The sequence below is a fragment of the Sus scrofa genome, chromosome 18 (assembly GCF_054392235.1).
Source record: "Sus scrofa isolate SSC_HxYL_T2T_F1_AM1 chromosome 18, Sscrofa_HxYL_maternal_Yorkshire_Landrace_v2.0, whole genome shotgun sequence".
Classification (NCBI taxonomy): Eukaryota; Metazoa; Chordata; class Mammalia; order Artiodactyla; family Suidae; genus Sus; species Sus scrofa.
In genome coordinates, this window is record NC_139400.1 from 48391442 (window position 1) to 48404412 (window position 12971).

General features: G+C 43.0%; 1 protein-coding gene across 12 annotated transcripts in view; it reads right to left on the reverse strand.

The window, feature by feature from the left end:
* BMPER (BMP binding endothelial regulator) overlaps nt 1–12971 on the reverse strand; it is a 247149-nt gene that overhangs the window by 63173 nt on the left and 171005 nt on the right. For all 12 annotated transcript variants that reach the window (XM_085005869.1, XM_085005875.1, XM_085005872.1 and 9 more), the window contains one exon: nt 8018–8354. In XM_085005869.1, the coding sequence (XP_084861995.1) occupies nt 8018–8354 (337 nt within the window). The remainder of the gene's footprint in view (nt 1–8017; nt 8355–12971) is intronic.

Sequence of the window (12971 nt, forward strand, 5' to 3'; positions counted from 1 at the left end):
TAAATGAGCTTACAAAACTACTTGTGGAATGAAATAAAATGAAACTTGGTAAATGAGGAAAACAGGAAAGGCTTAACAACAAACGTAAACAATAAACACCCACACAGTTATATCTCAGTTCCCGCGGATCAGGAGTCCAGCCACAGACTCGGCTAAGGGTCTCCCAAGATTTTGGTCAAGGTGTGGACTAAGGCCACGATCTCATCTGAACCTTGATGGGGAAGGCTGTGCTGCCAAGCTCAGGCAGTTACTGGCAGCACACCCATCACCTTCTAAAAGCACAAGTACTGGCAGCCTCCTTCCTGGTCTTCAAACAGGCCACACCCTTCCCGGCTCTGGGTCTGCCCTTCCCCGACCCCTGGCAGAGCTCCTCACCTCTGCTTCCTGAGCACGGTGGGTGGGCTCCATGCAAAGGAGAGCTCCCGAGGAAGGTTCTCCCCATCCACCTCCTGCCCAGTTGGCTGGCCTGGGCCAACCCTGCCATATCACACTCTTTCCCCCATTGTTCTTCTCACAATTGGCAATGACCTTGCTTCTTATTTATAGCCCTCTATGAGGTGCCTGAAGGAAGAGCTTTTGTCTCTCTTGTCCAGTCCCAGATCATCACACCCACAGCATTACCTGGCACACAACAGGGTCACACAGCAGGGGCATAGGCCAAAGTTGTGAAAGGGATGAATTAAATAATTAATGAAACCCTCCTCCAAAAGCTCGTGGCAGAAGCAGGATATCTAAAATCCTGAGTGGACAGTGATGGACCCTAAGAACAGCCATGGTGGCTCTTGCCAAGTTCTCTGACAGAGACCCGAGACCAGGTGTCCTGTCACACCTGTCTCACACCTGACAGGATACCTGGTCTCGGGTCTCTCAGGTTCCACTGGATGGGGGGAGTAGGGGTGGGGTGGAGTGGAGTGGGGTGTCCCGTCACTTCTTGGTGCTCCCGTTAGGGCAATAGTGACATGAGGAAAATATTACTAGTATCAGCCACCACTCAGGTCGCTCTAATAGATAGAAAGGGCTTTAAACCCATCAATAATGAAAATATAATAAAACTACACCAGACTTCCTCCTGCTTACTAAGGAGTAATCAAAGTCCCTGAAGCATCTCAGAGAGATGCTACAAAATAATTAGTATTTTCCCTGCTACAATGACATTCATTCAAATCTGTGTTCAAAAGCCCCGTCTAATTGCAACCCAGAATGTAATTTTCTGAGGAGACACACTGCAGGATTCCAGGAAGTGTGTGATGAAAATAAATTCAAAGCTAAAATTAAAATCAAATGAAATTACACTTCACTTTGAGCCAGACAGGTTGTGTAGTGAAGAATTAACCTGACCCAAAGAGAGCGTGGCCTTGACCTTTAGCTCTGAGAGAACGATCTTCAGCCCCCTAGAATGGCCTTCCCTGTAGGAGTGTCCTTTTTTGTGGGACACTTTGGCCATGAGACACTCTAACAATGTGCTGTATGAATGAGGGTTTTGGGCCACAGGATAACAGGGCCAGAGATTACCATGACCTCTGGGAGAGGCTGGAGGTCAGCCATGCAGGCAGCAGGTCCTTGAGTCCTAATAAAAACTCTGGACACCAAGGCTCAGGTGAACTTCCTTGATTGGGTGAAATAACCCATGAATAGTGTCACACACTGTGACTAAAAAGGGTCAATGCCAGTCCATGACTCCATGGACAATACAGTGGAAGCTCCACGTTGAGACCTCTCCTGGACTCTGCCCTTTACATCTCTTCTGATTTTAACCTGTAGGCGCTTCCTATAAAAAACAGGAGTGTAACATCATTCAGTGAGTTCTGTGAGTCCTTCTAGAAAATCACTGACCCTGACTGAGGGTGGATTTGAGAACATGTCCAAGATGGTGGCATCAGAAGTGAGGGTGGTCTTGGGCAGACAGTGCTCCTCTAATTTCCTAGCTGGCTAAGTGGACAGTCAACCTAATGTCTCCTCAAAGGTTAACCTACCTGGTAAGATAGGTACAGTTTTCTTTGTTTCTTCTTTAAAGGACAGAGTTTGTCTCTTTTTGATATGAAAAAATTAAACATGAGAGAATTTTCGACTTGGATAAAATCATAGCCCAAGTATCCTTGTACCTTTCCAAGTGCATTCATGTCTTTTTTTTTTTTTTTTTTTTTTTTTTTCCCTGCTTTGGCCAAGAAACTTACACTAACCAGGAAGAACTTCTCTGAGCTGAAATTCAGGCAGTCAGAAGGCAAATTAAGGCTTTTCTCTCGGGTTACTTTGGTGGATCAAACAAAGAAGAATGTACCTGTGGCTGAGGTGAAAGAGAATGAATGAGAGTTGGATGGGAAACCACAACAAAGCTTTGGTTCCAAACTGGCAGACGGCTCAGGACCAGTGACAAAGCAGAAGGAATGTGACTTCCTGGTGATAATGCTGAGCAATGCCAGGAAAGCGGGCCAGTTGGCTTCAGCAAGACCATTCAGTTGGAGGTCAGCTGTGTCTCCATGAGGAGGCTGATTTGAGATCCTAGGACCAACTGCAAGAGGTCAATGCAGAAACATCTATAGATCAAAATACCACACAAGAAGATGGCAAGGTCAAATAATATCCAACTATAGATAGAAGGGACAGAAGATCTAGGAGGTCTAAGTGGCTTACAATTGAATTGTGAGTAGCAGAAGTGGATTCTGAGATTCAGAGGCTGCCACTGGCAGTCACGGTTGGAGACTCACGCAGTAAGAAGAGCTGATAGGCCCTGCTTCCTCTGACTAGTCTATTCTTTGAAGGGACAGAGATATGTGCACATTCTGAGTATAAGTGTATAATGAGGGTGGGGAAAAAAAACCTAAGATGGACCTGACATTGGGGGTAGAAGTTACAAGGAGATCAGAGAGGATGAGGATGACAGAGAGGCTGGGAAGGGAGCTAAGAACATTTCCTGAAAGCAGACCTTCCAGGGGTGACACTGGGTGAAATACAGACAGGTGGAAAAGACATTCCCCATCCCCGACTTTGTGGTTGCCGAGGGAGAGGGCGAGGGAGTGGGATGGACTGGGAGTTTGGGGTTAGTAGATGCAAACTATTGCATGTGGAGTGGGTGAGCAATGAGATCCTGCTGTGTAGCACAGGGAACTATATCTAAGTACTTGTGATGAAACACGATGGGAGAATAATGGGAAAAAAAGAAAAAATATATATATATATCTGGGTCACTTTGCTGTACAGCAGAAATTGACAGAACAATGTAAATCAACTATAACAGGAAAAAGAAAAAAAAAAAACCAAAAAACACCTAACCAAAAAAAAAAAAAAAAAAAAAAATTAAAAAAAACCCAACACTGGCGAGAGACAATTAAAGTTCAATATAGTATATGTGCTAAATAAGGCTGAACATAATCAGCATATCTAAGAAACCAAAGAAAGAACATTTACAAAGGCCTCGGATGAAACTTAGCTGTGCCATCAGCTTAAATCCCTGTAAAACTGAGGGTACCTCCGGCGAGGGAAAGACATGGAGGCAGAGACAAGAACATGCATTCCAGTGTCAGATACCATGACGGAGTAGCCTAGGGCAGACTTTTTTTTTAAAAGGATATTCTTCTGAGTAGGGAAACATTGGGAACTTTAAGGGTGCACTTATAAGGGCTGAAATCTGATCAGTGGTACAACTGAGGTGTCTACTGCCACCTGGTGTCACCTTTATTACAGATTCAGAGTGACGGCTCATCTTAAAAGCTGAGTTTGCCAAAGAGAAAACAAAAAGGCAGGCATACTTTAAAACGAACATCTCTTTTGATTTAGGACTCTAGTTCCAATGCCAATAAGTTGTTCAAAGATGTAAACAGAAATGTTCCAAGCATGTTCTTTTTTGAAGCAAGGGGATATTGGCTTGATTTTAATTGTAGAATAACAGTTAGCTTTATATGACTTTCTCTTACACACTCACACACACACAGTCTGTACTCCTTGCCTGGAGCTCTCCTCTTGCTTTATAATAAATGATTAGTTTCCTTTATATGAAAACACAAAGTGGGTCATCCACAAAGGCTGTGACTTCCCCCTGGAAGGGAGCCACTGGCAGTCCCAGGGCGCCAGTATATCCAACACCGTTGTGCTGTCGGAGTTCCAACGTTCTCCTGCACAGCCTCCCACCATCTACCTCCCAGGACCTCAGCACGAAGGACACATCTGTGAATCCTCTGGCCGCACTTCAATTCCTTACAGCTGTAAAAACCACTGCATGGAAAGAAAAGAACATTTCCTAGACTGGGAATCCCCAGACACTTTCCCAATTCGAACAAGTGAACAGACTTTTTGCTCCGGTGACTTATACCCCATGAAGGGGAGTGCAGAGAGGAAAACCATGCTGAGCTGACTGTGGTCTGCAAATGCCTGGGCTTCACTGCGGTTCACATTCGTTTTCCTGGCTTCTCTGAGATGTGGGCCTGCCGTGACCGAAGAGGCCTGCTTTGCTGGCAGGTTTCACCCACTTGCAACTATTTCATCCAAGATTTGGGTCTGAGTTAGGGAAGAAGCCTGTTGCTAGTGTTTCATTCACTTGCCCAAGGCATATGGGGTCTCCTCTCTCCCCAGCGTCACCCACACAGCCCAGCCCAGCTCCTGGCTGCCCTCTGTCCCCACGTTGCCATGGCTGTGGCCTAAGTAGGGTGGGCAGTGGATTCAATACTGGCTGCTGAGGACTACCAGGGAGGCTGTGCGGTGGGGGGCTGCCTATTCCCCCTGAATTTCCCAGGTGGCAGGCAAGATACAGATGGAGAAGGCAACGTGAGGCTGGGAGAGGGAGGTGAAAAGAAATAATGAGAAAAGTGATTCAAAGACTCAACATTTTCCTCTTGGGGAGCCTACATTTGAATCCAAATGCAATCCAAATGATTTCACATTAATTTTTCCACAGTATATTTCCTCCCTTGCTACCAGAAATGTCTCCACACCATCGAGGACTAATGCAAAACATTTGTAAAGGAGATTATCTAATTTGAGGACAAATCAATTAGCAGCTCTAGGACTTAAGACACGTTAGCAATGCAGCCAGTTAAAATTTGTATGTGATTCATAATTAAATTATTTTGCACCCAAAGATATTCAATAAGCTAATGAAGGCAAATTTGGCTGATCACGAAGGCTTTAATTAAATACCACATTTTTACGCCAAACAAGGCCATGATGGATGGAACTGATTTGTGAAGAAAAAAATGAGCAAAACTTAAAAAGTTTCCCAAAAGAGAAAAAAAAAAAGGCTTATGTAGTCATTTCGTATTCATTTGCAAAATTTTTAGGCAATGGACAGTTTACTATTAAAATTTCTGTACTGAGTAAGAGACCAAGAACTCTATATCCTAGACGTCTCAAAAGTAAACTCTGATTTGGAGAAATCAGAATTATTATTTTGTTTGATCTTAAAAGAAGAGCTATCTCACAGTTATAATAGAATTTTACCCGTGGATCTTTTCATATAATTAAGGAAACCCCAGAGAGGCAACATCTCTTCAGAGAAATACCTCCTTTATTCTCTCCCTTCTCTAAGTTTACAAACACAGGGGTATTTGGAAGGTTGCATTATGCATCTCTATTCCTTTGTCCTAAAGGAAAGTACAGATAGTTCTTTGGAGGATAAGGGGAAAACGGAAGGAATAAAATTCATATACGATTTATATATGACCTTCCATGACCATGTCAAGCTGAATCTCTTTAGTCCTAGATTGACTCATAAAAAGATCACAGGCCTGGTCATGACTGAAATTTTCATTTGAGAAATTCCACCAATGACATAAAATATACAGGCAAGAATTTATATTGTGGAATATCAGGTGATTGCTATTTTCTGCTTTATTGTTTTTAATGTTCTTTAAATGTCATACAACGAACATATATTATTCTTATGAGACAGAAACAACTTTTTAAAGGCTTGTAATGCAATTCCACTTAGAGGATTCCCTTCAATGTCACCAAAGAGAAGTGGTTCATTTTTAAATTGTTTCTCAGGGAGACTTTATCTAACCCGATCCCAGGAGCGCACTCATAAGCTCCCCGAACTTCATCAAGTCCCTTGCACAGTGACCCCCAGTTATGCCGCTGTAGCAACAACGTTCAAGAGCAGAAGGCAAGCATCTGCCTGGCCACCTAACAATTCTGATTCTTTCTGTTCATGTCAAAGTCGTTTCTCACGACTTCTGCCAAGGTGCTCATCATATTCCTGTTTGCAGTCCAGGAATCATAATACAAAATAAATCACCAAAGAGAAAAGAAATAGAAATCTGAAAAAAAGGGACGAATCTCTGCAGGCCTGCTGGCCAGTTTTTGCTTTCAACACATCCCTTTGAAATGGGATGAAAACCAAAGGTGTAGACCGCTGGGGTCCTGGGAGAAGTACAGCCTTTCTGTTCTACTTTAGACGGAGAAGGGTCCAATCCAAATCCACAACTGAGGCAGGGGCGCTTCCACAAGAGGCCTTCCCTTGTTAATCATTTAATTAAGGGTAGAAGATACACCAATGGCCAGCAATTATTGAACACGTCTGCGTGGACACTGGGTTGAGCACATGCATTTACATTCATAATCTCACTGAATCAGAATGGCAACTCTGATTTTATTACCCCCACTTTGCAGATAAGCAAGCTAAGGCTTAGAGAGCTTAAATAATTGTTCAACGTTGTAAAGCTAGGCTGAATGTTTAGCTCTAGGAAACCACAAAGTTCTTCATTGCTGTGCTCTACTGCTTCCCATCAGACTTTCCCATGATGGGTATTTAGATTCCAAAGGAAGCTTGGCTTGTCTGTCCAGGTGCTTAACTCACTCCAGAGTGCTACTTTAAGATCTTTCAATTTCATTAGACATGGGCGAGGTCAATCTAGGGGGTGGTGCGGGGAGGAGAAAGAAGGGAACCCAGAGAGTTCAAATTATAACCGGAAAATAGCTTGAAGGAACTAAACAAATGAGTTGGAGCCAAATGGTTTGGCAGATGCAGCCATGTTCAGGGATTTGTGATGACAGGGACAGTTCTTTTTCCACCCCACTTTGAGCTGCCTTTATAGAAATTTATCTTTTATGTGCAAAGATCAAATAAAAAAGAAAACGATCACATTTAACGAGAACTAGGGGAAATAAACTGGTGGCAATTAAAGAGTAAAAATAACTTCTCTGTGGCTTCAGACCACAGGAGTTTGCTCATTTTAAGAGGCACAGGCAAATCACTTAAACGAGGCCTTTTGGGGCTGAGTTCGTCTCATGTTTCCTCCCACACCCATGGTGGTTAAAGTTATAGACAGTCATAGTTCTTGAACCCCTGGAATTGCGTAGTAAACGGAAGTACAACCAGGCCAAACTTATCAACTCACAAATGCAACCTTGCAGCACGGAAGTCAAATCCAAGCTGTAACCATTGCTTGGTGTGGCAAGGCCCTAATCAGAATTTTAAAAGGTTATGGAATCCCTAGTCTTAATGAGAGAGCTTCCCACATCCTTAAGCCCTGTTTTTACTCTCCTCTGACTCTGGACACAAAGTCTCAGAGTTGGCGGAAATCCAAGGAATCCTTACATCCCTGCCTTGTGCAGGTCTATTTGGGGTTAGACAATGAGAAAGGCTTGTTGAACTCTTTCTCAGACCTAGAATAACCAAGCTCACTCAAATACCCACAGGCAGCTGGAGTGATTTGAGGTTTCCACCTCAGCCCTATACCACTGCATGTGTGGCCAGAATTTGGGAAGCACTCCTCAACCTTAGAATCAAACTAGCACCTGGAAAAGACTAGAGTGTCACTAGCTTCTCTGTGAATGTGCAGGCATAAAAACAGAATCACTTACAGAAGAGAGATCTGAAATACTCCCTGCAATTTCCTAAGTTGGGACATAATGAGGAGCTGAATCAAAATGAGGTCAGTTTCAAGACAAGAAAGAAGTCGGGGTGTTTACACTGAGCTTTGGGGACCCCTGTTTTGTACATCGAGGGAGCTAGTATTCTCTGTTCCAAGGTCAAGCCCATCCTTGGTCTGCAACCCCAGCCCATTCCCCAGAGCACTGTACTTACCGATAGAAAGTGGCATAGTCCACAGTTGAGTGGCAGGTCTGGAACTCCCAGGATTTGAGTTTCTGGCACTCCCGATGGGCTCGAAGCTTTACCCTCACTGTCCCTTGACACAGTTCAGGCACTGGTTTTCTCTGGGGTCTGTTGCAGAACTCATTGGACTCCACCCTCCAGGACTCAGCAAAGTCATCCACATCAAACTTGAAGTTTCCGTCTCCACCAATTAAGTCATCACGTTTATGTCCATTGTAGTTGCCACAAAGGCCACAGAGTTTGCCCTTGAGATGGGGGGCAGCCATGACTTCTACAAAACTGTCTCCATCCCAGGATATTTCCAAACCTAAAGGAAAGGGGAAGAGAATCAACCACTCTTGAATCCACCAATAATTCCCAAGTGTGTAGATCTTCATGCGGTACATGTGACCACCCTTTAACAGGAACCCTAAGGCTCTCACCAAATTCTTGATTACCTTTTAATCTCGTCACACTGAACACTGTGTGATATTACACAAATCACTTACATGGGCGTAGGGCGTTTTGAATGTATAAAGTGTGCTCCTATAATGACATCTTATGTACCTACTGGCTTGACTTGTAGATGACTACTCACTGACCACGTTACTCCAGGGTTTATATTTGTGTCCTTTTCCAGAGTAATTGTGGTGGTCCAAATCATGTTTTCATTGATCCAATGACTACGACAATGTAGAAATGGAAAGATAACAAAGGTGATAGTTTTCTAATGTAATTTTTTCCCTTACCCCCAAATCCCCCATCTCCTTATCCCAAATGAAAATTTCCAAATTATCTGCTACAGTGGAAGTATTAGAGTAATAAACATACTGCTCCTGAAAACATCCTCTTCAAAGGACAACACACATAAATGAAAATGTTTGCTCCTTCATAACTGTACATCATCTCTGAGACACACATGGCTGTTTGATCCATGCTTCCTAGGGCTGCCTTATGAGCCCTAGGCTATGAGCCCTAGGCTGGGGTCTCCATGTGCGGGCTGATTGCAAGCTTCAATATTTGACTAGGCACTGGAGGCTATCAGGCCAAGGGCCAGAGTTCCTCATGCGCTGGACCGAATCAGCAGGACAGGACTGTCTCGTTCACCAAATAAACGATCTTCACTCCACAAGGTAGAGAATGTAGTTCTCTCTTGGTTTGCAGAAGTGACCATCTAAACAGTTGGAGGATTTGCCTGAGAACACTCATATTTCTCCAGACCTGCTAGCCCAAAGCTTCCAGTTATTTACTCCAGCTAAGGACCCAGCTAAATAGTGGAATTTCCATGTCACATGTTGGACAACCAGGTTCTGCTGTTGCACAGCAAAGATCAGTCTGACCAGAAGGTCAAGAAGAAATGTTCTCATATCCATCCTGATACTGTATGTGAAGATACTGCTCATGAGACAAAGGAGAGGGTTTCATGGAAAACCTTTTGAGGTTCAACACAGAGCAAAGGACAATTCTGGTCAGTCTTTCTTTATGTCTCAAGTACGCACTGGACGCTTTTCTTGCTGTTCTCCTGGTAATATCCTGGCAGGGCCCAAGCCCCGCAGTGAATGGATGGACTAGGTACCAGTCCTGTGGCATGAGCACCAAGAGAAGCTCTACAACAGGTCAGGGTGCACGTCTGCCCTGTGACTGTTCTTTACTCAGTATCGCTATCTCCCTAGAGTGACAGCCCACAGAGAAAGCCCTTTTTAACAGAAAAAGAGAAAGTTTCTCCAGCTGTGTATTTTTCGTCTTACCCTCTTGGGTTTCTGACAACACCTAGTCTTTGATTTAGTCTGTTCTGAGCCTCCGGAGAGAGCAACAAGACTCTCTTTAGAAGACTTTACCTTTGTTCCTAAAGTATTCAGATGAGCAAGTATTTGCAAGATGCTCAGAAGGTGGGGGATAAGGTGGTAATGAAAAAGGAGAAAGGGGTGGGAAGGGACAGAATGGACCTTGTCTGAGGAGAAAATTGGCAGAAGGGGACATCATGAGTGATGTAAGATCAGAAAGAAACGCCCAGAAGTAAGATGCTAAAGCTAATATTCCCTAAGCCAATATTCCCTTGGACAAGGTCCAAAGGGAGAAAAGCCTGGCCAAACAGCACTCCTGTGAGTAGGCCATACAACTGCCACAGGAAAGAGTTACAGATCTGCTTTAGGGAGAGTTACTGGTAGAATGAACCAGTGGTCTACAACTGGACTTCTCAAGAAATAAAGACTCACAGGAAAATCGCTGTACAGTAAATGAAAGGAATGGAAGCATTCTCGGTCCAAGGCAAATGGTAGAGAAGATTTCTCGGTTGGGAGAGGAAGCTTGGTTCCAAAGAGCACTTAAATAGAATTGGGTGAAAGGCAGAAAAGAAGGACATGAAAACATCGCTCTTGGGAGTAACTGGGTGAAGAGAAGGCAGTGATGAGACAAGGTGATCTAAGCAAGGACACACTGCTAGGCCACCCACACACCAAACTGACCTCCTGTGTGGACCTCAGAGAAGATGGGGTCAATTCTGACAAACAGCACTATTGTATAAAATGATTTCAATTTCCTCTCACCACATCACTGAATGTATCGTCTGGCACATAGTATATACTCACTAAATGAATGAATTACCCTGTAAATTGATACAACAAGTCTGAAAAGCCAAAGAAATTTGTGAATTTCATGCTAGTTAAGACACTGAAATAACATTTTGAAAAAAAGACAAGCAAACTATAATATGATTTGTAAAACACTCTCTAAGGTAAAGAAGAAACTTGACCTCATAAGCCTGTAACCAAGCAGCTGCCCAGCCAGAGAAATGAGGGGAGAAAATCAATTCCATACAACACTCTAACGTTTATAGCATAATTCCAAAAATTTTCCACATTGCAAAAATTTCCAAACTACAAATCTCTTTCCTAGACAGCAAGGCAAATGCTATTCTTCCAAGTGCCACATTGGTTGAGAATTTACAGCCAAAGGCACCCCAGCAAAACCACTGGCAATGATATAATAAATTTGAGATTTTGGGCACCTGAGTTCTTGCGAATTCAACTCACAGTGAACAAGCCAATTCTTTTTTTTCTTTTTTTGCGATGGACTGGTGGTCCATGGATGCTTGGTAAGATGCAGACCTACTGTTATTAATAAACCCTTCTCAAGATTCTTGACATCTCTTTCATGAAACATGATCCCCAAAGTAAGAGAATAATTTGTAATTCACTCTCTTTTTTCCTCCTCTTTTCTTTGTTATTATTACATTAACAAGGATTTTTATGCAATAATACTAAGATTCATATTGTGGAAGTGTGACGTTCGACTCTGGATGTGTGTATTGTTGTATCATATATATGTGTATGTGTATGCCTGCACAATTGCTTTTACTCTCTATGTGAGTAAAATCCATACATAGTAAATTATAGTAGTGACAGGCCAAAAAAAAGGAGTAAGTTATAAATGAAAAAAAAACGCTCATCCAAAAGATATTTGAAATAGGCATTTGAGATGAAAACATGGTGGAAGTGTTTGGGGTGGGTGGGGGTTGGGCTAGTCCCTTCAGCAGCTGGGATGAGTTTCCCAATTCTTTGCATGGGAAATTGGTAGAAATAACTGGCAGCCAGAGGCCAAAGCTGAAGCACATGTCTCATCTGGGATGCCAGCAGCGGCCACATTCCTTCCACTGTATGAGGAGCTTTCCAATTTTCCCTTCTCACCAGTGAATGTTTTACCAACCTGTTTTTCGCCCGTCAAGTGTGTGACCTGGCTCCAGACCACTCGTTTGGGGGGGGGGGGGAGTTGGAGTGAAGTTTTTTTGGTGGGGGGAGTTGTTGTTCTTTTATTTTGTGGTTGCTTTTGTTTGTTCTGCTCTGTTTTGTTTTTTTTGGTTGTTAGTGTTGCTTTTGCTGCAGTCCACTTTTAAAAGAGACAAGGTGCAGAATCTGTAGTCATACTACAGTGATGTTTAAAAATGGATAGGTTTTTGGAGTTCCTGGTGTGGCTCAGTGGTAACAAATCCGACTAGTATCCATGAGGATGCAGGTTCGATCCCTGGCCTCGCTCAGTGGGTCAGGGATCCAGTGTTGCTGTGAGCTGTGGTATAGGTCACAGACGCAGTTCAGATCCCACATTGCTGTGGCTGTGGCATAGGCCATCAGCTGTAGCTCCAATTCCACCCCTAGCCTGGGAACTTCCATAGGCCGTGGGTGCGGCCCTAAGTAGTAAAAAAAAAAAAAAAAAAAAAAAGATAGTTTTTTCTGTTCAGAATTTATACCAAAGATGGGAGGGGATAGATAGATAGATAGAGATAGAGAGAGATTTATTTATTTCTTCCCCAGGTTTGTCAAGTATAGAGCTCTACCAAAAGTAAAATAAAAAGCCACAGTCCCTAGCTGGGACTGGGGACACTGCCTCTCCCCAACTCAGCAGGAATGGGTAAGCCTGAGCCCAACTTCACACAGCCTAACTTCCTTCTTTGAGATGCTTGAATTCAATCTACCTAAGATCATCAGGAACACTGAAAATAGATGACCATACAGAGACTTGAACACAAATGTTCATGGCAGCATTTTTCATAATATTCAAAAAGTGGAAATACCCTAAATGTTCATCAACTGGTAAGTGGATAAACAAAATATGGTTTAGTCATACAGTGGAAAATTATTTGGTTTACAAAATAAAAGAATGAAGTATCGATAGATGCTACTACATGGATCAACTACAAAACCATTATTCTCACTGAAAAAAAGCCAGTCACAGGAAACCATATACTGTATGATTCCATTTATGTTAAATATCAAAAAAGGGGGGGCAAATCTATAGAAGTAGAAAGTAGATTAGTGCTAATCTGGGGCTGGGGATGGGAAAGGAGAATGGCCGTAAATGGATTTGAAGTTTCTTTTTAAGGTGATAGAAATGTTTCAAAATTAGGTCGAGATGATGGCTGTACAAGTATAATAAAATTCATTGAATTATA